The 27,449-nt window shown below is 33.4% G+C and overlaps 1 protein-coding gene across 2 annotated transcripts; it reads right to left on the bottom strand.

The window, feature by feature from the left end:
• Positions 1 to 10: 10 nt before the first annotated feature.
• Osbp (oxysterol binding protein) lies at positions 11 to 27,059 on the bottom strand. Of its 2 annotated transcripts, XM_011495842.1 has the most exons (11): positions 26,310 to 27,059; positions 22,735 to 22,800; positions 20,868 to 21,073; positions 19,853 to 20,106; positions 17,801 to 17,993; positions 9,775 to 10,067; positions 8,376 to 8,629; positions 4,707 to 4,983; positions 2,606 to 2,985; positions 613 to 833; positions 11 to 254 (listed from the first exon to the last, which is right to left on the bottom strand). In XM_011495842.1, exons 1-11 carry the CDS (start codon positions 26,435 to 26,437, stop codon positions 112 to 114), a joined length of 2,415 nt encoding a protein of 804 aa, XP_011494144.1. In that variant the 5' UTR covers positions 26,438 to 27,059; the 3' UTR covers positions 11 to 111. The 2 variants fall into 2 exon arrangements, with proteins under 2 accessions (XP_011494144.1, XP_011494145.1); XM_011495843.1 differs by lacking the exon at positions 22,735 to 22,800.
• Positions 27,060 to 27,449: the final 390 nt, after the last annotated feature.

Below are 27,449 nucleotides of genomic sequence, written 5' to 3' on the forward strand. Positions count from 1 at the left end.
GAGGTACTGCTTTTCGTTTTAAATATTTTTCATTAATGTTTGAATCGAGAATCCGATGACGAAAGAATAAACAATGCTAGTTAATTATTATTTAAAGTAAAAGTAAGCAAACTAAAATATGTTCGGACATCGTCCCCAATCCTGCTTACTTTTACATTTCCAATACTCGCCGTTGTACGTATGACAAAAGCTGTCCGTGTAAGGATCCTCTTGTTTCTTGAACCACAGAGGCTCATATGCTGAATAAGGTAAACCTGAGAAATTAAAATACAGATGTTAAATTAAGCAAATTATACAGATCCTTGTCTATTGATTTAGCAATGATTTTGAGTGAGCTTTTACTAAATTTAAGGTTTAGAGCTTATTTAAAAATTCATATTCAAAAATAACTTGCCAAAGAAATTAATGAAATTTCAATTACTTAGAAAGACTGGTGTTTATTATTATTGTTATTGTTGTTAATCATAAATCATTTAGTGACGCTTGGTTTTCTGTATCGATAAATACCGATCGCTCTTGTTATGATTGAAATCAATGTACCATTGATTAGGGAGACCGAGTTGGTAAAAAAAAAAAAAAAAAAGCTCGATTATTTAATTAAACTACAATCACCTTCAGAGGCTGATTTCTCTGCATCGTTCTCGCGTGCTCGTCTTACGGATCTCTGCTTCTCTTCTAGTCGTAACTTCTCCGTATTCGCCTCGTCCCATAATCCATTCTCCATCAATCTTTGATCGGGTCTCAGACGCGAGTCCGTCGGAGCTATTCCGTCTTCCGGCTCATTCAGTTGGCAGGCTAATTCCGTAAAGTAATAATATTTCTCGCAGTCTTCTCTGCAATTAATTGACAAGGAAACGTAATTATTAGCGAATTATAGCAAATGGCGATATAATAGATAGTAATGGTCTTTAATATATTTCATGAATTACGGGAGGTAAAATTTGGTAAAATAAAAAGGGAGAGGAGAAGTTAAGGCATCGAAAATGTGTTTAACAGGAAAGAAAATTTTTAGTTAATTTTCAAATAAAAGCGTTAAGTAGTGTTTTATAGTATAATATATTATACATAATACATATTGTTTAATCGAATTAATGTTATTTCATTTTTCTTAAATCCTATATACTATATACATAATGAAAATAATCGTTTAATAGCCCAAAGCTTCTTCATTATTCAATGCGTGTTCACTCTACTTTCTGAAATTAATTTTTTATCTATATTTATTTAAGGAAGACCACTCATTTATTTATTAAAAAATCTTCAACTTATGAATTCAAGAAAATATTTAATTTCATGAATAGATACAATTGCATTCAACCATAGTAATCGATATTTGTTTAAATATTTCTCACTTGTTGATATTGTATAATACTGTGCTCAATTATATTTTAAACGTTATACGTATAAAAAAAAAAAAAAAAATTATAGAATGAGCGAGGCGGGGGCGAACGTAGACGAGGCAATTGCAAATATCTGATGGCTCTACTTTACTCGATCGACAATCAAAATTGGAATTTCGTTAACTGAGCTGTCGATCTACTTTCTTGAGCTCGAGCTGTCCTCATATTATAATCATAGCGTGAAACTAGACACTTATACTTGCGTTACACGAATGACAATTACATATTAATAGTTTAATTTATACTACACGTAATTATATATATATATATATGTGTGTGTGTGTGTGTGTGTGTGTGTGTACAAATATTTAACAATTTTACGCATCGAATGACTATTTGATAGAAAAGAATTTGAACCTTTAATTTTGGCTAAAACGATTTTTGAATCATAAATTTCTATTATATTCACAACCGTTTAATAGAGAACAATCTAGTCTATTAAACGGTTTATTATTCAATATATCGGTAAAGGAGAAAAAAAATGATGATTTATTTGTTGCTATAGTAAAATATTCATTTCCCTTGCTAGTCTGCATTGCTCGGGACGAAAAACAAACAACTCAAACAAAAAAAAAGAAAGAAAGAAAGAAAGAAAGAAAGAAAGAAACGAATAGAGAAAAAGAAAAGAACAGGTTGGCAAGATATAACAACCAAGTTTATACGATGAAGATAGACGAAGGGACGATAAGTCGAACAAACGCGCTGAATAATAAATGAGGAAAATTAATCGGAGGTATCGATTATCCCCCAAATTACAAATATTAAAAAAATTACAAAAAATTCTCTGTGAAACCAATCTCACGAAAGCACAATGTCACTATTATGAATTTACACAGCCGACGGTTGTAATGCGAACGTAAAACAGTAGTATATCTGACTATACCGTTACGAAAGATAAGAAGTTGCATGTAATGTTATTCGTAATGCGACTTAATTTCAATTCGATTCAATTAATTATTAGCCTTGGGTGAAGTGATGTAACGGACGGTTGCGAAAGGCGCGAGCGCCGCTTCGCTGATAGAATAACAATTGCCATCACGTTCTCAAAGACCATTAAGCGACGTCGAGCAGCACGACGTCAGGTCTCGCGGATCGCGCAGACGACGTCCTTAGTAGACGTACGTGGCCGACGGTCGGAGAGGACAGGTCAATGACGGAATGCCCTCCTACCAGGAACCAAGGTAAATAAGGGCATTCGGACTCACGGTGGCATGCGCCGTTTCCAGGCGCAGGTGTAAGGTCCGGGCTTGTACACGGGATTGTCCGGCGTGCCCGACGTACTTATAACGGGAGCGATTTCGATCTTCGAATCCCAATTGCCCTGCACGACCCACTTGACCTCCTTGTTCGAGTCCATCACCACACCCTTGACCTTCCGCTGACTGTCGCGGGAGAAGTACGAGTAGGGTATGTATTTGAGATGGCACTTTATGCCTTGCTTGTGGTTGACGATGTCCATGTCGCCGCTCTGGTCGACCCACAGCTTACCAACGATTATGTTGTGTACCGTCGTCGTCACCTTGCGCCACGTATAATGATGATTGCCCGTCTTGAACTCGAGGTGCGCCGTGCCCAACGGGATTACCTGGCAATACAGTTCGATTATTTAGTTTATGGCGATTTTAGTGATTAGGGGCGAAGAGGAGGAGGAGGAGGAGGAGAGGGGGGCGGTACGTTTATTCAGCATTGGCCTGGTCAACGCAAAGTCACTCCATCCCACGTCGCCCGACCAACGCTCGCAATTTCCCTAATCGACCAATCGACAATTTATTTCGCCTTTGTCTTTCAGATATTAAAGCTTTTGCAATAGGAGGCACATTGTTATAAACTTCATCGATACTTTTTATTAGCCGTTTAACCGTAAAATTATCCCACCTAATAAGATGTAATATTCCGAAGTGGACGGGATAATGAAGGTAATGAAGCTTAATACATATCAGCAACTGGCAGACACGTAATTGCCTTGATTCATTTACTTCGTATAATTGATTTTGATGTTTTTTTTTTTTTTTTTTTTTTTTTTTAATGAATTACAATGATATGTCTATACCGACTGCAAACGCCTATCGATCACGACGCCCCCTCCCCCCCACCCCCGCCTATCATACCGTTAGCATTATCCGCAAGACCGCGTGAATAAATAAATATAAATTTCATTAGGTTATTTAAGCATCGAATAAACAAGACGACAACATATTTAAGAAACCATTTATTTCGAGTTGTCCCTATTTATAATCCAGCTAAATCCACCCCCCCCCCCCATAATGATTTATCAGCTCGAGATGTTTTTATAGCCCTACGTTAGTTAGATAACAATGGAAGCTCATTATGCGCGAATTCAATGAATAAAGTAACATATAATATCGATCGCATTCATTCCAATCAATTCTCTACCGCTACGTGTTTCATAATTAAATATTATACGCGAGTGCCTGTATGATTCGCTATATTCTTATTATCCTGTTGTTTGGAACGGTTAGCTGTCGCGGTGCACCGATGCAAAAGCAAACTATAAATGACAGCAAAGTAAAGTTAAATAATCAACGACGAAACAATGAAGTCACAATTTCGGTAGTCGTGAAAAACTTACCATCTTATATAAAAAAAAAAACAATCAATAAGACATCACGATTATATAAATATAATCTTTCGAATTAGCTATATATATACTGCATTTACGGGCACTGTTAATAACAATGACAATGGCAATATTGATAATAACACGTGAGCAACGATGACGACGGCAGTAGCATCGATAATAAAAATCATGTAATGCATGTGTGACAATAAGAGGGATTAAAGGGGTTAAATGGTTGTGATATTAATATATAATAAAAGCTCGGGTTAATGTTGAATGAAGCGGTGCCGTATTATAATCATTTCTTATTAGCGATATTTATAATTTAAGTATAAGATATCGTATCACTCGAGCATCAGCTCTGCAGAAAATTCACTCCAATATTCATAAATAAGTTTGCCCGTCTATGCGATTAAGCTGCGCGATTGTTGCGACAACGATGCTTTTAATTGAGAGAAATGTCCGGCACAATTTTTAATGTCGAGTTAGCCATGAATTTCATCCTATGCACGTGTATTGGCAGCTGAGCCAACGCCTACTACTTCAATTCCTCGTGACTGCGGTATGTCAGTTCGTGTGGCTGTGCGCGTGAATGGCCGATAAATGCACTCTCGTCCACGAGTTGGCTATGTTTCGAAGTAAGAAGACATCCTCAAGAATGATGACTCCGTAGCACGGCGAAGCCGTCGATGAAAGGCCGTCGGGACCCAAACGCTATTTTAGCTCACCTGTAGGTATTTGCCGCGGAACTTGGAGCCCATGGTGAACTCCTGCCAGCAGCGCCAATTCCTGCCCTCGCAGAACTGCGCGACCATCGGCGGATGATGGGATACCTGCTCGGTGACGGAGCGCCAGCCGAGGTCGTCGGTCCGGTCGCACTCGTACGTCTCGCCCAGAAGTGGATTGAAAGGTTTTCCGGTGCGGGAGGCCGTGGTGGAGTAGCTCGAGACGGTGAACGCCGCAACGTAGGCCATCTGCTCGTAACTATCCGTACACTCCGCCGCCCTATTATTGTTTTATTTCTTTCATTAACGATATATTCATTCTCTCCCCCCCCCTCTCTCACACTCTCTCTCTCTCTCTCTCTCTCTCTCTCTCTCTAAAATTTCATTGCCCACCCCAGAATTGCCTAGAAAGTACATTGTGATTGGTAGCGAATCTCTGGCTGTCGTCTACCTAAAATGCCATTCTGCAACTTTCGAAGAAATGGTTATTATCATCTATCAAAGCATTTACGATTTGCCTACTACTTTACATTATCGTCTCTTGTATATTATGAAAATTTTTCTTTCGAAACCTCGTCAGCATTAAAGGAATTTTTAATACGGCCTATTCGAGATAATACAACATTGGAAAAAGCAACATCTACAAGTCCCTTATCAATCAGGAAAATTCGTTTTCTTTATTATATTTATTTATATTTTTTTATTTTTTTTTTTGGCATGACATACAATTTCTTTATTTGGAAATATGTTGTTTTTTTCAAGGTCCCGAATCGGCTCTTTCTTTTTCCTTTTTTAATATAGAAACTGAAAGTGAAAGAGAGAGAGAGAGAGAGAGAGCGATGATAATTGAAATGTTTCAAGTTCTTTTATCTGGCCATTGAAGTGTGCGATCTTTTCAAATTGTCGGGAACGATATAATTACGATATAACTTTGATGTAAAATTTTTTAATGAATATGCAGCGTTCAAAATTGCTTTTTACTCAAACATATTTTCGTTGTCGACAAAATACGTATGTTTAGAAGAAATAATCATAAAAAAATTTTACATCAAAGCGCATACGAAATGAACGGTTTGTCTTATTTGCCTGTCACAAATCTCACTCCTCAAAGCCATTTTATTGTATTTTTTATTTAATTAAAAATATTCATTAAGTGAGTCGTCGAGGAATAATTTTATTTTTACGTCATTTGTTAATGTACAATGATTATAAATATCAATGTCGAGAAAAATCGCTTGAAAAAAGGTTCGATAATTATCGAAAAGATATAATAGAGCTTTTAAACGTTCGAGAATGTATGCTTGAATATCGAGACTTTTGATTAAAATGAAAATTGAAGAATTTTTTTTTATTCTCCTGGATGCACGATCTTTTCAAAAATATCCTGCACTTTGAAAAATTTATAAATTAATATACGTTACGGCGACTCAAAATTTGCAAATTTTTAACTCGTGCATTACATAATTCACATATTATTGTTGAAGCATTTTATAAATTAAACTAAATTAGTCTTGTAAATAATGATTTTGTATTTAAAATCCTTCCCTAAATGCCTCAGGAATCATTCATCCGTCTTCGCTATTATCCAAGGATATTAATAATAATAAACTTAAAATAATTAGTAAACTCTATGAAAGGCACAATCGTACTTGTCTATTTTACAAATATCCGTCCTTTTTATAAACAATGTTTGATTTTTTTTTTCTCTTTTCGTTTTGCTTAAATGTCCAAAGCGTAGTATTAGAATGTTAACCTTGATAGAATTATATATATATATATATATATATATATAAGGGAAAAAAAAGGGGAAAAAAAAGAAAACACGACTAATTGTAAATGAATTGTAAAAAGAGCTCACGTGTCTTAGATTGTGACGGTGCTGCTGACACTACACTTTGTATGCTTGTTAAGTTTGTGCGATAAGGACAGTAGATGAAGCATGAAAATAGAACTTTGATGTCGTCTTTAATGGTACGAGCATAAATTCGTTGAATGTAAACTTACATTCGTTCTTAAGGCAATTGCTTTGAAGAATTGTTAAAGGTAAATTGTGCATTTGCTCGCAAGTTCATAATTATTATGATAAGTAATATAATCAATTGATCGTGCTAAATTGTAGAAAATGTGCATTGTAATAATTAGAGAATTCACGTAAACATGAAAATCAGAAAGTTAGGAAGTTTGAATAAATGTTTATCGTATACTTCGTTTACAATTTAGTCGAACAAAATTTGTCAACACAAAGTTAACTAATTGTTGCCAATAAATTTCTTAAGGAATGAAATACTTTTGGATAGAGCGGATAAGACATTGCATTTGTAATTATTACTATTTTTAGAAAATTTCTAATTTCGTGTAATAGAATCGTTACGCGTGACTTTTATACTTTTATAGACTTTTAACTATTATTTATAACTTTTATCTTAAATTGTCCATTAAAGGATATGCTGAGCGTTTAATTAAATTTATCAAACACCGACACATTTCAATTGAAACAAATAATATATAGGATTTATTTTTTAGGTTAATTTGTACATCGGTATTTCAAATTTTTAGGGAAAAAAGAAATAACATTACACGTGTTGCATTATATCATTACATTATGGTATCAATATTTTTTTTTCAATCTATGAATCTATGAATTTTGTTGCCGTAGAGTTTTTTTTTGGCATCGATTCATTGTTCCATATATGTAATGATTGCGCTATATTAAGATAACTAAATTGCAACTTGATGATGAGCTTCGAAAGTAAACAGTGCTATAAAAGTCTATTTTTGTCATTTTTCGACTATCCGTACTATATTTTATTTTAATAGTTCTTTTTTTTGTTTTTCTTTTTGTTTTGTTTTGTTTTGTTTTGTTTTTTGTTTTGTTTTTTGTTTTGTTTGTTTGTTTGTTTGTTTGTTTGTTTGTTTGTTTGTTTGTTTGTTTGTTTTTTGTTTATCGACGTCTTGACCTATCGAAAGCCAACTATTGAATTTGAAATTTTCAAAAGTCCAAATATGCCTGTTAACGCAATCATATACAACTAAAAGTACGATAAAACCAAAGAGGGAGAAGAATGGAATATCTCATTAGGGGAAAGCACACGTTCAAATCATTATACTCTAATTAATTTAAGATTTAAATCATAAAGATGATAATGTTAACTACAAAAATTGTATGTCGAGCTCGTCGAATTTCACAATGCATAGCTATTTATATTCCAACATTCCAATATTATAAGCTTATCATCGCTCTCTCATTGTCGTTGTCGAGTAGGTTGAAAGAGCATTAACAATGATATCCAGACGATAAAATCTACTATCGCATTGTTAATTTTATGAAATCGATGTACATGTGGCGACGATGATGATAACATGTACATGATATACTTCTCTAATAGTTTGGTAATAAATATCTAATAGCAATAGCAAAAGAGCAGGCCACAAGTTTTTTTTTTTACTACAATGTTAGCAAACGTTAGCTCTTCGCTCGTCACATCACAGCGTCCTTCTTTAAACGGAAGTTTACGAAATTACAGAATACACGAGCTCTGCGACAAATGTGCTTTTTGTATGCCAATGTAACTTCTTAATGTTTGATGGGTAAGGACCGAGTAAGAGGGTAAGACATACGGAAGTAGAGGATTCCCGTTTGCAATGCAATAAGCTTCGATTCATCCGACTCACCTGTCGAGGATCTCGGCGTACTCGTAGTCCTCGGTAAGCCGCTGCAGCATACTGAGCGGCTCGGAGAAGTTGACCGGCATCGGTATCTTGGACAGCTCCTTCCCAATGCAGTTCTTCATTATGCTCCAGAGGTTGAGCGGGTAGTTGGGCTTGTCCGGTACGCGCGTCCTCCGCTTTCGCTTCGAGACGGCGTTCGACGGCTCGCTACTCAACCCGGAGCTGCCGCTGCTGCCATTATTCGTTTTCCAGTCCTTCTGCGTTCCGTTAGTTTTATCGAGAACAAACGAGGCCTTTGCTAGTTAGGATGGGCTTGCATTTACGTGAGCCACGAGGAGGCACTTTGAACGCGCGCGACGGTCTTGCCTCTTATTAAGGCGCTTATTCATTATCCGACAAATGCCACGTTCATTGGAAACAATCGAAGCCCTTGTGTCTCTAGCGGGAAAAATTTGTGACGTCGCGTAGCGAGCCGAGGAGAGATCGTTTAGTCCAAAAATACCAATACACTCGCTCGATATTTAAGAAGAAGAAGAAGAAGAAGAAGAAGAAGAAGAAGAAGAAAACGAAGAAGACGTAGAAGTAGATATACAATGCCGACCTTCGGCGTAAGATCTACCGCTCTTAATGTACATTAACAAATAAATGGTTCTAATTTAAATGACACGGTACAAGGATTTACGTAAAAGGCAAACACACGTTGTTTTACCCAAGCCAATACAACGACTTGGTTTTACATACCAATAACACATTTAAATGTCGTTGGGAATCGGGCTGGGAAAGGCGTCATTGCTCTAACTAAATACACGTTTTTCTAACAATGTGTAATTGGCCCCGTATTTTTTCCCGAAGCTCTGTCTAATAATAATAATAATAACAACAACAACAACAACAACAACAATAACAATAACAATAATAAAATAATAATGATAATAATGATAATAATGATAATAATGATAATGATAATAATGATAATAATAATAATAATAATAATAATAATAATAATAATAATAATAATACCACATTATAATGCCCGTGCCACATGTGCCCGGCGGCGAATCAAAAACGTATAAATATTAACGCTGTTGAACTTGCGAGTACGTTCCCGAGCTTCTAATCAATACGCAAATTCTCACGACTCTTTATAAAGGGAGCGGCGGGGGCGATGACAGCGGCGTGGGAAGGCGGTGAGGGGGAGGGAGAGAGGAGGAGGAGGAGGAGGAGGAGGAGGAGGAGGAGGAGAGATATTCGCGCAAAGCAAAATCATTAGCGGTAAGTGTTAATGACAGAAAACACATGAATTATGGGGACGAGGGTGTAAGGAGGCTCGATTGAGAGTTCCATCCGCTCCTGAGCAGACCGGCCCGTCGCGCATTAGCGATCGAAGCTCGCGAATACTCACGCCGTCCAGTTCGGTGGTGGTTTCGGACTGTTGGGGCACAGCGTCCGTGGGATCGGTCACAATGAGATAGTACTCGGTGCGGGTCGCTTCGGCGCTTGAGTGGAGCGTCGGGTCGCCCTCGGAGCTCGAGCCATCGTCGCTGCCCTGGGAGTCGTTGCGCTTGCGCTCGGCCGGCTCTAAGGAATTTATGCCCTCCGCGGGTACGCTCAGGGTGAACGTGTCCGACTCTTGGGCATCGTAGAACTCCGCGTTGTCCTCGTCGTCCTCGCTCGGGGATGCGTTGGCCGCTGTGTCTGAAATTCACGAGCGATTAGCTCAAGCCTTCGTCGACGTCTCCCTATCATCTATTACAATTGGTCGTTTGATTGTTTCTTTCGTCTTTTTTGTCTAAACGGTATCTTTAAGCACACTTAATGCCAACTCCCTTGGCCCGACTTCTTTGCTTAGGTTCGTCGTCGGTCGGAACTCACGCGGTAAGAAAGCGCCTGCCTTGTTGTCTAATTTCGTAAACTAAGCAGCGTTCGATTACGAGCGAACTCTTGGGTAAATGTATGCCGACTTTATACGACAAGGCTTAATCCAATGAATTTATATTATGAGAGAAGGAGAGCGCAAATGATAATGCAAAGGCAAAATATTTCAAAACTCTTGCGTTTATTGGGATAGTACTTTGGATACTTCTATTCAAACGAGAAACTAATATTTCTCTTGTTCGTAAAGTAGGTTATCAAAGGATTATCAAAGCAATTATTATCACAATTATCTTGTGCTGGCGAGGAAAGATCAAACTTACATTAACCAGCATTGACGTAAATTAATAAATTACAAATGCCAAGCTTATTAAAGTATCGGTCTTAAAATGGGCCTTAAAATTGATTAACGCTTATCAATGTTTATAATATTTTCTCCCAATGGATTATTATAATATTTTTAAGAGGTCGCTTAATGTGAAGAAATTTTTTTCAACGAACTTTTTAATGTTGTTCTTGATTACCCATATAGCTTTTCATAAAAATTATTACACACTCGAATCAAGATAATCAATCATTCAATTAAATTTATCGCATTCCATTAGGTAGACATACGAAAATATGTAATTTACACTTTCAAATAGAATTTAGTCGAAATGTGCATATAAACGAATGTGTGTGGTTAAGATTTTCTTAACCAGGTTGGAATGCCCAAGGAAAACACCAAATTAAGATGTTGAAGGAAAACGAGAAAAACGTGTATTGCCTGTGAATAACGCGCTGCTTTCAGATAACCACGTAAATTCAAATAATACGTAAAAATATAAAGCGATACTTTATTTATAATTTGATTGGCTATTTTCAATATATTCCATTTCAATTTGCCGTTCGTTAGAATTATAAAAATATTATAATAATCCATCCATCTAATCGCGTTAATTTTTTCTTAAACGTTATTCGTTACACTTAATTCCATTGCTTAATTTATATAAATGCCTTGAAATAAGTGAGAACATTTCAATTTTATGCCAATTACAATTTCAAATCAAACTAAATAGTAATACTTGGGCGTTGGGATGGGGAGGGGGAGGGGGGGGGGCAGAAAAAATCTACTATTCATTATATAAAGAAAACACTTATCAGCACCTCCATACCAGAAATAGCATAGATAAAAACTGCTCAATGTAAATGAAAAAATCCAAAAACAAATTGATAAAGAATTGAAGGGAATGAGACAAATAGTGAATAATTGTAAAATGTATGTCAATTCATTTGCATTTTTGTTAAATATATTTACAAAAAGAATCTATTGCTATAAATATTAGTATTTCAAATGAATTTGCATACCCTTGTGAATAATTATAGACATTAACAATAATATTTAAGAAACTGGCGAAGGAAGCTTGTAATATTTAAAGCAAAATTCAAGTATTAAGAGAACAAGCCATACGCAACTTCTAAATAACAGAGCATCTGCAACCTGAACTCCACCAAAAGAATAAATTTTTTGCTTAGCTGATATTCTACTGCATATTTCTGTCACCGACTCTCCATCAAAATACAATGTAAAAATTTAAGAATATCCATTGCACGTTTGTATTCATAATTAAAAAAAAAAAATTTACAAAATTTTACAAATATCCCTCTTTAATTGTAATTATAATACACAAGCAAGATAAGAATTAAATAATTAATTATTAAATTAAATTCGATTAATTTTTATATTTCATGAAATAAATTGTGAGAAAAGATTTTAATGTTTAATAGAGTGATTTAAGTTTGGCCAAATCTTCGTTACAATTTATTAGTATATTTAGTGAAAAAAGTTGACAATAATTTAATGAGCTACTGAATTCAAATTATAAATTGTAATCTGTTAATAATCTGTGAAAAATTATTACCTAATAATATATTATTAATAATTAATTAATAAAATCGCAAGTTAAAGAAAAGATTAGAAAATGTGATAAAGTGTGGATAAAAGTGAAATTGTATTTATAAAATAGCGGCCCAATCAAATCACATGATTTATTTAAATTCTGAAGAACCTCAATGTAATAAACCATTGACTGCATATGACTAATTTCTTATGATTTTTAATTAACTACAACAAATGACTTACCAAACTACAATCTGTTTCAAACAACACTTAACACACTTGTCATACTTTGTCTAAAATAGACAAATTGATAAACCTACTATTGATTCTTAACTATTACAACTATGAATTCACTCAATGAATCAGCACATTTTTTTCAGTTCTTACAATATTACCTCCTCTAATGGATCAACAAAGTTCCACAAGCGTAGATAAGTTAGGCGCGTGGTGAATTATGAATTGGAATCTTCCAACATTTACAAAATATCGTTTAGAGCTATTTGAATTCTTCAGCTACGAAACTTTTTCAAAACAAGTTGCCTCATTACGTTGTCACTCTCCTAAGTATCCAAATAGATAAAGAATACAAGCACAGAATATAAAAGAAGGCAAATCTATTTTCTGACATATCAGTAAACCTCAAGGATCTAGTCGGAAAGAACGAATGAGATGGACTAGAATAAGCGCGGGAGAGGAAGTTGAGAGGTGAGGGGAGGACACAGGCACAGAGTGAGTGAGTGAGTGAGTGAGTGAGTGAGTGAGAGAGAGAGAGAGAGAGAGAGAGAGAGAGAGAGGGAGAGAAAGATTAGGAGCGAGATATAGATGAATAGATAGATAGATAAGTAAGACGGAAAAGTATGTAGATAGTTGACACAGAGAACTGAAGTGGGATGTACAAGGGGCAGTTGGAACGAGTGAGAAAGGAGGAGGGGGAAGCGCGAGAGAGAGAGAGAGAGAGGAGAAACCTTGGAGATCCAGGGGCGTCACGTTTTTGTGATGTCGTCGTCGGTAGGCTTCCTCATGTACTATTGCTGTGATTGCAGATAAAAGCAGGCACACGAAATCAGGAGCTCGGCTCTCGCTCGCGATCTAAGCGACACTAAACGACACTGCACACATGTCAAGCTCGCACGCGCGCGAGCACCGCACAAGAGGAGTAATATGCACACGGGCAACGGCAATATAACCGCGATGATGATTTTGCAGAACCCACGGGCGCCTTCTCCTCCGCCACTGTCGAAGTCTCCGCCGCCGCCGCCGTCGCCGTCGCCGTTGCCGTCGCCACCGCCACCGCTGCTACCACCACCACCACCAGCGCCACTACCACCGCCACTACCACTACCACCACGACCACTACCCCCACGACCACGACCACGACCACCACCACCACCACTACCACCACCACCACGACCACCACCGTGACCACCGCGACCACTGCCTCCTCCCGCTACTCGTCCTCCTCCTAGTTTCGTCGCCGTTGTCTATAATTTAACATATAAATACGCCCAAAGACTCCCTCTCGGAAGACTCGGGCCTTGTCCGGCTACACTGTGCATACAAGAGTATATACACACTGCGGAGGAGAAGGAGAATTATATTCTACCGCTCGTAGATGATTGTACTGGACCGGACTTGCCAAGAAGGTTAATACGCGAGAGGGAGGTTAGCGGGAGGTTGGGGGAGAAAGGGAGATGATGACGGAGGCGAGGACACCTGTGCGCGCCTTTATAATTCCAAATGCGAGAGCGCGTTGACTCCGCGGAGACCGAGAAACGGCAAAGAAAACGTGAATTTTGCGACGACGATGAGGCAAATCGCGACACTAATGATGTGTGCGTCTATGCGTGTGTGCGAGAGATATGCGAGAAGAATTGGAAAAGCGTTCGATCGCCATCTGGTATGCGCGCTGGCGAAACTCAAATTACGAATTTTCGAATATCTTTCGAATCGCGAGATCCTCGACCGTGGCGATAATATCTTTTGAACGACTTGGAGGTAGACGAACAACGCCATTAGTTCCTATTTCTAATTAATCATTTAAATAACCGACGTAACCTATTTAATATGTCGGTGCTCCCATCCGTATTAGCTTATTAAAGGATCTAAGCATTTTTACGTGGCGAACGGTGCAATCTTTATACTAATAATTTTGAGAAAATTTAGTTGATAAATTACTTTGACGTTCAATGCACGCATGTTAGTGTTTGATATTTGTCAAATTTATATTCAATTTTTATGAATATTTTACTCTGTTGTAAAATTAAAAAATCATAAATTTTATTTGTGGTTAACGATGTAAGAAAAAAAATGTGAACGAGTAAAACATAATGTTTGTTTAAAAAAATATTGAAACATATTTTTAAAAATTTTATCAAAACAGATGTATAAATCTAGGAAAAAAAATTAAACTATCTATCTCAGGACACTTTGAGTAGAGATTTTTAAAAATTATCGTGATACAGAAATATTATATTCTTTGCTATTTGTTACTGCTACATTGAAATTTTCGTATTTATATCTTACGTACGCACTTATATACGCCCCCCCCCATCTATGAGTATTCATAATTTTGTAATAATCTTTATGAATATTTGCTCAATGGTTGTCGTTTATTAAATTCAACGTAGCTTTTTATTGTAGTTCATGAATAATTGAAATTAGCGTATGATAAAAAATTGAATATACCGAATGAATAATTATTTAATTGTAAATTGTGCTATTCTATGCGACAGCAATGACGAAAGGACATAGATCGTTGGCTTTGTGATTTTCTCTATTCCTCTCGAGTGTTGGAAGATTGTTTTGAATAGATAAAAAAAAAAGTAATAATAATAAAAGAAACGACTATATTGCTGATGTGGAATAATGTGTAGTAAATTTTACATTAGAATATAAATTTCAATTTCACGAAAATGTTATTTATTAAAATGATATTGATAAATAATGGCGTACGATATATTGATAAACGTGAACCTTAAAATTTCGAATAACTAACGCCGAAATAGCCGAACGAACGTGTAGATTTGCACTGCAAGAGAAGAGCTACAAGCCATGATCATTAGAATTAAAATAAATTGATCTTTTAAAACACTGTTTATTCTGGCTTAATATCGTAGACGTTTCAATAAAGTATTCAATTCTAAAGTTCATTTATATTTTTAATATGAGAATTAAGCTCGTGAAAAGAAGAGAATAATAATTATAAACTCATTGTAAATATATGTATAAAGACGTGTAAAAATTGTAAAAATTAGAAAACAGCTTATTGTAAAGCAGATACTGTATTTGCAAACAACGTTGAAATTTGTTTGCAAGTTCTAGATGTGTTGAATAAGTATGCCAAGCACTTGAAAGTCCTAGAGGTATACCTATTCATAAATATAAATTAGATATAATGTCGATGCCAAGCAGTAATTAAATAAAATTACTTACTTTCTTTGGCTTAAATTGTGTTCACTTAAACTTCGTTATATAAATTTACATAAATAACAGTCGCACTATGAAGTAACGGCAAAAGCGCAAACTAATCACAATCGTTCATTTATAAATTACAATTACATAATGTGTAATTTACATATTTCATGTAACTACAAGCAACCAAAGACTTATAAGTGACAAATTATCTACACTTTAAAATTCTTTGCAAACCAAATACTTGGATGAACATTAAAATATAAAACCTATGTATAATAATAATTCACTTCCATGCCCTGCCTTTTTACAAAATCGTCGATCCCAATCAACATGCTAAATATCGATCCTAGATACACTATTATTGATAGCAAAAATAATGTACTTTATGTAAATGTAACGGTAATAAAATGCAGATAAATTAAAATTTAGCTATTGTTAATAATACATTAGTCAAAAATTGAAAATCTATTAATATTAATTTAATGATTAATTATATTAATATTGTATAAAAATCCTATAAGCAGAATAAAGTCTATTTTTATAATTATAAATTTGTAAATACAATAATTTTGTAGCTAATTTTACTATATCTAAATGTTATGTTAATTATAATGAAAAATTTTTTATCGATAGACAATATTCTTATTAATATTTTATCACGTTTAACAATAAGGAAGTTATAATGCAGCTAATCAAGTCTTTCAAATAATATGCCATTATTCTGCAATTTATTAAATGCTACTCGAATAAACACGAGATTTTATAACAATGAGTAATGAAGACAACGAAGCCCTTATGATTCAATATATGATTTCCGAGATAAGTATATCTATGGACACACTTTTTGTGTCTTAAGAGAGCCGTTGTGAGAATGAATAAGCCTTGAAGATAGCACTACAAATATGTGTCAGTATAAAAGAAAATTAACTATCCGATTTTTGTATGCGTCTGTAAGTGTTTGTATCGATGATTGTTTCAAGAACGATTAAGATACTTGTAGAAAGAATTTTTAACGAAAGAAAACTTTTAATGTTTTCGCGTTATTGATATTTTCATTTTTCAAACACGTGGCCGATGTTATTCGAAACCATTTTTATCTTTTAAAAAAATTTAACTATGCTATCTATTGATTTGACGAGTTAGTGAATTATAAAAATTATTTTCTCTTCACACGCACTTAATATTTTCATTTCAATTATTAATGCGAGAATTTATTATTTATACTTAATAGATTTAATATAAAGAGGATAAGAAAGATGAATTTTCCAAAAATTCTTAACGATAGAATAAATAATACTGTAATAAAAAGTGAAACTTTGTGTTTGCTTATGAAGAACAATTTTAATCATTGAATTTCAAACCGACTCTTTGTTGTTACACATGAAAAACTAATAATTCTGTAATGAATAAACGAGTAAATAAAATGTATAGACTTGTTTAAATAAATAGAATCGATGTTTCTCATAAAGCACTCTATAACTCCCACGAAATACCACAAATATACATGCTTATTTATGATTATTGTATGAGCCTATTGAGTTCTAAGAATAAAATATTACTTTTAACCAAAGTTTCAACATACGATAATCAATGTCCTGTTTTGCGAAATAATATCCGTTGAAGGCACCTCTCGCTTTCGCGCGCCTCTGTGATTCGCCGTAAAAGTAATTGCAATTCACATTCATTTTGCCCATTTTAACAATAATTTGAAATTATGAAATTCATTTGCCAAAAGAACGCAAAATAACGAAAGTAATTTAAAAAAAAAAACATATTGACAGATTTGCCGATACACTTGAATATTAAAAAAAAAAAAAAAAAAAAAAAAAAGAAGACAAAAAAAAAAATTAAAATATGGTATTTTAAATACTCGAAATAGGCTTATGAAAAACTTCGATTAAATATTGAAGAAAACTAAATGCCAAAAGTTAAGCTCTGCCTCGGTAACCTCCTTCCTTATTAGTATTTCCAAACTCAAAATCCAATAGCCATTTCTCTTGGTTGTATATCAGTTATTCTTTGTAAGACTCTGGGATAAAAAGAAAAGCATAATAAATAAATAACAAAGCGGGCAAAATAATTATCGACACATCCATCATCTACGCAACGTATGCAAATGCAGCCGTCGCGCATCTTCAAAAATCGAAATTCAAAATTCTATCGTTCCGGCTGTCATGGCTCGTTGAATCGAACTACCACCTTAACCAGGAAAGATAAATGAAAGCTCGGCAAACAAATAAATAACTATCGAATAAAAACTCACGGCTAGGCCTGTATACTCCTCCCTGGGCGGGGGGCGGTAGCGCATGTTGTGCCGCCTCCTCCAAGTGCGAGTGCTGACGCGCGAGTTGCTCCACCATTTTTTCTAATCGGACCTTCTGATCGCGCTCGTGCTGTAGCATCTTCTTCCACTTAGGTTCCTGCTGCTGAGCCAGTTGCAAGTAGACGGCGCTCGACTTGAAAGGCAAAGTTTTTCACGTTAATACGTTGCTTGGGCAGCTCGATTTTCATTTCATGCTTATTATAATGAGATTTTTTTTGGTATTAGAAGTTGGTGTTTACATGGTAGTTCAATCAATTTGATACGAAAACGAATAGGGACATTGCGAGGTGACTAGATATAAGACTGCTAAATTATCGTAATTTAGCAGTTTGTTTTACAAATTTATGGGCCTTTATAATATCACAAAAGTCCATAAATTTATGTGCTTTCGATCACATGTGCAAATCAGTGGATAATTTAATTGAAGGAATACGTACGCTTAACCTTTATTAAATAATGACACATCGACCATAAACTATTTAATTAATCAAATAATAATTGCTTTAATACTTTCGCGTAATTACAATTGTAAATGGATTTTTTTTTTTAAATGTAAACAAAATTTTAAACGAAGACTTTAAAATTAAATTTATTTTACAATTACACTTTTCAAAACGATAGAATATTTCCTTGTAGCTTTACAAGGTGAAATATTGTAGAATTGGCAATAATATTTGCTTTTCTGTACAAATCTCGAATTTTTTTTTAATTGAAATCTCTTATTAGCATACCGTCACCGTGCTAAACTGATTGAATCATAAATATGCTTTATTTAAGCTCGATTGGTAAAGAAATTATTATTTATTCAATGAGTCGCAGAGTTTAGAAAAGTATTTTCATATAATCTTTGTACACTGGGAGCACCCTCTTGAACGACCGATAATCAATAATTCAATTAATCAAATAAATCGAATACTTAGTTATTTTTTATAGAATACTTCTAAATTCAGGGTGGTATGTCGAAAATAAAAATTTATATCCATATTAATAATTATTATATCAAACTAAATGAGAAATATTCTTTTTAAAAATTCATAAATTTAGACTGAACATAAAATTATTTTTAATTAACAATTGAGAAAATTCATTTTGCACTTGTAGATTCTATACTTGTAGATCGATGCATACTCATAAATATTAGCGCGAGGTAAAAACAATGTATTTTTAATACAAACATTCGTATTTTTATAATCGGAAATATTTATACGAAATTATTTAATTATTCGTAAATTAGTACATCATAAACAAAGTGTTGTATTGACGTACGTATAATTAACATTTTCAAAATTTATTAAATTAATTAAACTAAAAGCGTTCTAATAAGGATTTTTTTAAATACTCTCTGCAAATTTTCCTAAGTTGAACGGTTATATTAAATAACGTATTTTTTTAATGTTATCAAGCGTTAAACGAAACTATGATAATCAATTATAATAGTAAATTTATTCGATCATTCTAAGAGCATGGACAAATTTAAATACATATTTCTGAATTAAAAATTACTTCTCAAGAAATATTCCTGTAATTTTCAGCAAATAGTTTTGTTAATATAATGTTTACAATTTATCTTTCGACACTCCGGTGCTTTCTGATCTTTAAAAAAAAAAAAAATACTATCTGTATATGTCAATTACAATTATGTATTTATTATTTTTTCCAAATTTTCACATATAATAAATAATATCGATTAATTAGCAAACAATTTCGAGAAGCACTATTCTTTTAATTAACTTTTATTCCTATTTAGCATTATTTTTTAATTATCATTATAAAATGTGCCATCGCTTTTATAACTTGACTGAAAAATCTGTTTACAAATCTAAATTTTACGTTACAAATAAATTTAAGAATAAACGCCCAGATAATTACAAATCGTAAGTACACATGCTCTGCCGATTCATGTGAATTGTTGTTGTTGTTGTTGTTGTTGTTTTTTTTTTTTGTCTTTGACGCAAGTCAAAATTGTAAAACGTTTACGTAAGAAATAATTACTGTGATCATAGTATTGGCGGTGACTCGAAACTGCATTGCCTTTTCGTTAACAGCTTTTATTTTAAGCGACAATTCCGGAATAATAAATGCCAGCGACTCCAATTCGCCAAGGGCCCGCTGAAACATCGTCCCCGTTTTCGTCAAAATCTCATTACATTTCTGTACCGTCTCGAGCTTCTCTGCCAGATCCTTCATCGTCGAAGCATTATCATTTTTTTGATTGTCATTGTCCTGATACTCCTCCTCGTCTTCCTCTGATGTAAATAAAATAATATTAATTATTAGGTAATTTTGCCTTTTCCCAGCAATTTGATTATTGACCAAAAATAATTGAGTTTATCGTGTGGATATACAAGTTACTGTTTACACGTTAATATTTAAATAATTTTCATTAAATCTAATCGAGCGCTAGGTATAAAAACTTTATAAACAATTTTTTGAACAAATATTATTTATATTATTTGGAAAAATAAAAATTGAATTCAGATTTTTTTTTCTTTTTTTTTGGTTTTAACTATTCTGTTAAGATTAATGCCATTTATACCTTTTCATTTCGATTAGTCAATGCCATACAATAATAAACCATCTCAACTATCAAATATTAATTTATATTGATGAAAATTCATGCAGTATTACAATACTGATTTGCCAATGCATTCTAATAATTTTATCATATTAGTTTGAATGATATATGACTTGTATTGAAATATGTCAAATGAGTATTTCTGTTAATTCGATTAGTTTACATCTTCTAATAAATATGATATACTGATTGAATTGAAAAATAAAAATTAATTATTGTATGTACTCACACTAAAAACACAATATTGATTAATTATAATGTTATTAATGATATAAAAAATCTGATTTATTAAGTAAAATACTTTCAATCCTCGTAACTGTTTTCTTATTTTACGAATAGCATAAGCCTGCAAATACACTATATATAACTATTAAAAATAAATTTGTATATTTCCACTTTGTCAATGTAAAAATAGACGAATAAAGTATTTACCTGATTCCATGGCTTGAATAGCCTTAGCCTTGGCTAACTCTAGTGCAGTGACCCATTCTTGTCGTTCCACCTCACTAGCAGCTTTTATGTGAAAAGTTTGTGTACCTCCGTTGCTCACCACAAAAGTGCATACATCTATTGAGTAGATGAAGGCCCCATGTAAGTATATTGTGCCTCGACAAGTGTGAGACACTTCACCTGGGTTCCTAAACCGAGGATAATAATTTAATCTTTCATAAGCTTTGATTTGGTCCACATAAACAAAAATTGTCAAAGTAATTAATTCGTTTTCAATTTGATTATCAATGCGTTGTATTATCAATATGATATTTTGAAAGCTCGAAAAATGTTTATCACTCGCTTTTATCCATATATACGTTTATTAAAGTAGGTCCCATATGGAATCGCATGAAAAATTATGATACCAAGTATTGCTAAATAAAATTGTTAGCATCCGTTCTTCACTAGTGCCAATGCCAAATTGTTTATATTTATTTACTTCATTAATATCTTTCATGTTTCTTATGTCTATAGTTCTAGGCACAATTACTAATTTGCACCACCACTATGGGCAGCAATTATTATAGCAAATTTTTGTCGCGAATACAAGCAAACAATAGAAAATAAAACATAATTTTATATGATATTGTGCATGTGTATACGAAAAATATAAAGTGCCTTGCGCTCTAATGCCTATAACTCGACTACAATTACCAAAAAAAATCTAACATTAAATAAAATACATAAAAATAATGGCATTCCATTCATTGTATTTCATCATAAATCAAATTGTAGTAAAAGACACAATATTTGACTCTCTTCGATTATTTATTCGTATTTTGGTCTTGCAATTGCAATTAAAAAGTAAAGTATTTCATACGCTTAAGTATTTGTCAATTGAAATTTTCGTGTAAAAACTGTATGTACTATATGTTTTACAAATTTAAACTACAAAAAGATATTGAATTTATGTTAAGTAACTATTTTATTTTTAAATTAGCTGCTTATCTAGTAATAAGCATTATAAATATATAAAATTCTCGTGTGTCACTTTCATAAATAGAGAGAGAGAGAGAGAGAAAGAGAGAGAGAGAGAGAGAGAAAATTAATTACATAATAGAATGAAGGTATATAGTCTTTTTCAAATATGCGTTCTACTTGAAGGCTTCGATCTATAACATTGTAATCAACATTTTGCCTTGCATTATGTTATGCAACCATCATAACTTAGAATAATGCAGGTAAGAAGAGATACAAAATTTGATTTTTTTTTTTAAATCGGTAAAACATCACAAATCACATAGGCCAATCTTACGAAGAAAATTGAGAATTATAATTAATAGACGTAATGTCGCTTCGCTATTGAAAAGTATTAATAAAATATTTTGGAGGTATTTTAATTTATAAATAAATAAACATAAAAAAATCTATGCCTAAAATAATGATTATCTAGGAGAAAATCAATAAGCTGTTCTTAAAATAACGATAAATAAATACAATTTTATTATTCAATTCATTCATAGAATAAAAAAAAAAAAAAAAAAAAAAATTAAAATTACTTCGTCCTTGAGTACTCTATTCCACCCATTAAATAATTATTATTACTTAATAAGTAATGTACACAATTGTTAATATGTTACTAATTGACTTTGTTAATTAATGTACTTATATAATATGAAATTAATACTTCGATGATGGACGATTAATAAATAAATCAATACTGACGTTAGTTTAATGATATAAACAATTATTGTAAAAAAATTAAATGAATATTCTAAATGAATTTTTTGCAGTTGTTATAGAAAAAATATCTTTTAGAAAGAAATTTCAAGGTAATTGACATTTTAGATTTTACTTTTTTACTTACTCGGAGGCTCTGCCAACCCTCCACTTACGTTGTGACGATATCTTTGACCCCCCAGTCGGTTCAGCCCTAAACAGTTACATAAACAATACAGACCCTTCCTTACTCTGGGTGAATTTTGAATTTTGAGGGAAAAAGATTGTAGTTTCCATTTTACGAAAAAGTATACTTCAAGCTTGTTGGTTCGCGTTAATTATTTTTTTAATTTTACCTCTTTTTTTTTTTTGTTTTTTTTTTTCAATTTGCGAATTGATAAACAATGTCAGCGATAAGAAGTGATGATCGCTGATTCTAAATTATGTTCGTTAGAATGAATTAATTGCAATAGATTAAAAAAATGATAATTCTTTGTATTTACTGGCTTATTAAATGTTGTATTATATTTGTAATTTGTATGTATATAAAAAAAAAAAAACAAAATAAAAAAAATCTTGTACTTGTACTAAATATAATTTCATAACTGATACTTAGTGATAAACTTAACATTCTTCGCTTACTATTCAGTTTCAAAATGATAAAAAATAAATCGCATTTTATATTGAAAAGAAATGAAAGATAAATTTCATGAGAAGCTAAAATGGTTCTAATACTTAATTGGCAGAGCACACCTTGTACTTTGTTGTTTGTGAATTCAAATAATAGAATATAATAAAAAATTTTAAAAAGTGTTTTAATAATTAGATAGTCAGTTGTACAATGTAAATATTAAATGGACAGATTAATTTAATATCAATAAAATGTAATATCATTCGATAATATTATGTGTACAGTGGATGTATAATAAAGGTTGAGAGATAAATAAAGATAAAAGGCTTCTATTATATAAAAAATTTATATTTTTTATATTAATAAATAGAAAAAAGCTTCGGTCACCCAATAACTTTCTATTTAATAACATAATAATTTAAGTTGATTTTTAATTATCGCTTTAGAAATAAAACCTTGAGTGCAGTCTTTATGACGAGAATTATAATTACAAATACTCTTATAAAACTATATAACTCGTCGTTCAAATAATTAGAAATTTATATATTTATATAATAAACGATAATGAACTTTCAAGCAGTACAATATGTTTCCTTTTCACGTTAAATATTGAAATATCTTGGCAATACAAATTATAAAATCATACTATAATTATACACATCATTATTGTTAAATGAAATTGCATTAAAAACTTTTAAAGAAGTAAAATTTTTTTTATTATTTTATTTATGCAACTTTTTAGTAATCACTTTATTGCACATTGATTTATTCCTGGAAAATATAATAAATTATTGCACGACCTTCATTTTTTTATACCATATTTTTTATGATAAACAACTTTAATCATTAAAGTAATCATTTTTATGATTTTCTTATATAAGAAATTATAAATGTTGGCCATATTTTCATAAATAAACATTTGTTTAACTCGACTTTGTTTTATAAATTACATTCAACGATGATGGGTGATATTCCATGTAATTATGTAAATTAAACTCAATTAAAACAATCAGAATGCAAATCGTAACAGGTAAAATTATATTATTTTAAAATAAGTAGAAAGTGGTAGGTAAACTATAAGTAGATTTACATGTAAGTCTTTTATCAATGAATAACATATGTTTGAAAAATTGTAACTGTGAGGATTTAAGAACTTAAAAATATCAGAACTCAAAAACATAGTCCTTTGTAAACTCCATTATCCTCCGTAATTGTTAATAGCAAACTATGAGATTGTATGACAAAATAATGTAAGAATTAATAAGATTTACATGAACAGTACAATACAGCGCGTATGTAATATCCAATCTATGTAGGAACATGAATCACTTGTTTAAACAGTTTCATTGTCAAGCAATTTACTGATTAAAAGCACAAATATTATTTACAATGGACTTAAATGCAAGCAAGAATGTTATACGATTGGAAAGATTGTCCAGCAGATAATAAATTGGCACGAGTATTCGTGAACTACATATATGTTTAAAAAATTCTTTACATATTATTACAAGATATATCATTCGTGTGAATGCTTTTTCTCTTTTCTTTTTTAAATACAATAACAAAGTTTAATAATTATTAATAATGATTGCAAAAAAATAATAATAACAATCGTTTGTATAAATTTGTTTGTTTTAGAATTGTAAACTATAACATTGTGAATTATAACAAATGATGAACGACTGTTTAATATATCTTCCAAAAAGTCTTTGCACTCTGACATCAGTTGTTTGAATATTTAATAAATCAGTCAATGTCAATGCTACGTCAATTGACCATTATGTCTCTTTATTAGCTTAGACTTTGTTATAAATAGCGTTACATACAGCTTTGTCTGATTTATTTTATTCATATATGGATGTATAATAAATTTAGTAGCTGCATAATAATGGAGATACTTTAACCTAATTATATTGGTAGGCTTACTCATTTAATCTATTTCATGTATATTACAAGTATTTTATAAAGCTTTACATACATTTTATGCACTAAACGATTATTTATATATTTATTTTTTTTTTTATATTTTTAACGCATTCTAGTGTTTCAATGTTAATCATGCCGTTCTGCTATGAATCGAGTAATAATAATGAATATGCCACTTACATACCTAACCTTTTTATCTTATCAGTTAAATTCTGGACATATAAAGAAATGATATTATTTGACAGGCTCATCTTACAGTCTTACAGAAATATGTCGAATCATACAAGACTAAAGGTAGGGCATAATATAACAGGCAATATATTACTCGTTTCATACAAAACTCATGTAAAATATATTATGCCTATTGATTAACAATACCATTCCAACCAACAAATAATATTCTGGCAATTTTACCTTTTCCTTTTAAGCATCAGCATTAGCATTATGGCATTTAAAAAATTTTCTCATATTATTATTGATAATTGTTATATTATTGATAACTGTTTACAAGCTATAACACAACCGATATTATCATGCCACAAAACAATTATAACCAATTATAAACAACAAACAACAGTGCCAAAAAAACAGAGAAGATGAAAGAATAATGGAATATGTGTTTGCAAGATATTTATAACAATTAGACACTACTGCATATATTATATTTTAAAATTGCTCATCGTGCCATCCGCTGTTAATTACATCATTGAGTAAGTTTGCCAAACGGTAGCTAATTAAAAGCCAAGTGAACGAGCAGAAACAAAACTAATTTGAAGATTTTTAATAGCACTAATAAGGCAGTCGCTATCCCTACCATCCAATAAGTCAAAGCCTACAGTACAGTAGCAAAATTGCATTGTTATTATTGCTATTATTGCTATTATTATTATTATTGTTATTATTATTATTATTATTATTGTTATTATTATTGTTATTGTTATTGTTATTGTTATTGTTATTAAGCAAGTAGAGAGTAAAATCTGTACGCGTGTCGTTTCCCCTCAAAAATTCTAGGTGCCCGATGGAGCAACAGTGGGGGATAAAAGGTGGAAGCCGCGTATGCCGCGCGACCATAAGCACAGCTCGAATAATAATAATGAAGTCGAGCACTGGCCGCGTCGTCCATCCCGTGTACGCGCGATGCACGCCAAGGCCGAGCAGCGTACCTGTAATAGGAGAGCTGCCCGTCCAAGAGTTCGAACCATCGTCGTCGATAACCCTTGATGTAATTGGTCCATTTAAATAGCCAGCCTTTCTTGCCGCCATGCTGCATCTTCACCTCGACAGCAGCCATCCTCGCGGAACCGAGGGCCGCCACTGGCTGGGATTGCCTCCTGCTGGTAGGAGGAGCTCGCTGCTCTACACTACCGCCGCGACACGTCGTCTTCGCCGCTGCTGCAGCAGCAACCGTCGTCGTCGTCTTCGTCGTAGTCGTAGTCGTAGTCGTAGTCGTAGTCGTAGTCGTAGTCGTCGTCGTCGTCACCGTCACCGATGCCGATGCCGTCGAGCGTCGCGCGCCTCGTCGTCCTCTAAGTCGTAGATGACGGACACGCGGCCAACACCAAGTACCCTTCCTCGTCCTGGCTGCTATTCCCGCTGCTCTTGCTGCCGATGTCGTCGTCGTCGTTGTCGTCGTCGTCTTCGTCGTCGTCTGCTCCCCTCTCGCCTTTCCCACCTACCGCTAGACTATTACAGCGTCTACTCACTTTCCGGCTTGCACCACTGTTGCACGGATTAATCTTCCACGTATACATAAGTGACCGTGTCACACTCCTCGCAGGCGACCACCATTTTACACCCAAATACTCTTTTCTATATCTGCCTTTGTCTCCTCCTCGCCCCGCCGTTTCCCCCTTTAATCAACTCCCGTTCCCTCACTCACTCTCACACTTTGTTTGCACGAGCACTTTCTCTCTCTCTCTCTCTCTCTCTCTCTCTCTCTCTCTCTTACGTACGCACACGGGCGCGCGCACACATGAACGCACACCCTCTATTCCACGCCACCCTACCACCCGTTTCACAGCGCACTAGTTTTGCCTCTCACTCTCTTCTCCTCCTGCCTCTCGCTCTTCCTCTAACTATATAATCACTGTATATAAATATATAACACCTCTCGTCGTATTTCTTCTAAACGCGACTATTGCACGTAGTATATGTAACTTTTGCGCAGCTACGATTGAACTATGGATCCTCTTTCTCTTTCTCTCTCTCTCTCTCTCTCTCTCTCTCTCTCTCTCTCTCTTTCTTTTTAACTCGCGGACATTCGACACGTGCCGCTCTCCTTGCAAATTCACCTCTCTCTCTCT

Source organism: Ceratosolen solmsi, unplaced genomic scaffold, assembly GCF_000503995.2.
Source record: "Ceratosolen solmsi marchali unplaced genomic scaffold, CerSol_1.0 scaffold11, whole genome shotgun sequence".
Lineage (NCBI taxonomy): Eukaryota > Metazoa > Arthropoda > Insecta > Hymenoptera > Agaonidae > Ceratosolen > Ceratosolen solmsi.

Coding starts and splice junctions, on each gene's coding strand:
- Osbp (XM_011495842.1), bottom strand. CDS start 26,437: ATGGCTGCTGTCGAGGTGAAGATGCAGCATGGCGGCAAGAAAGGCTGG. Junction 8,630..9,774: donor CCACCACCGAACTGGACGGC/GTGAGTATTCGC, acceptor AACGGAACGCAG/AAGGACTGGAAAACGAATAA. Junction 834..2,605: donor TGGAAACGGCGCATGCCACC/GTGAGTCCGAAT, acceptor AATTAATTGCAG/AGAAGACTGCGAGAAATATT.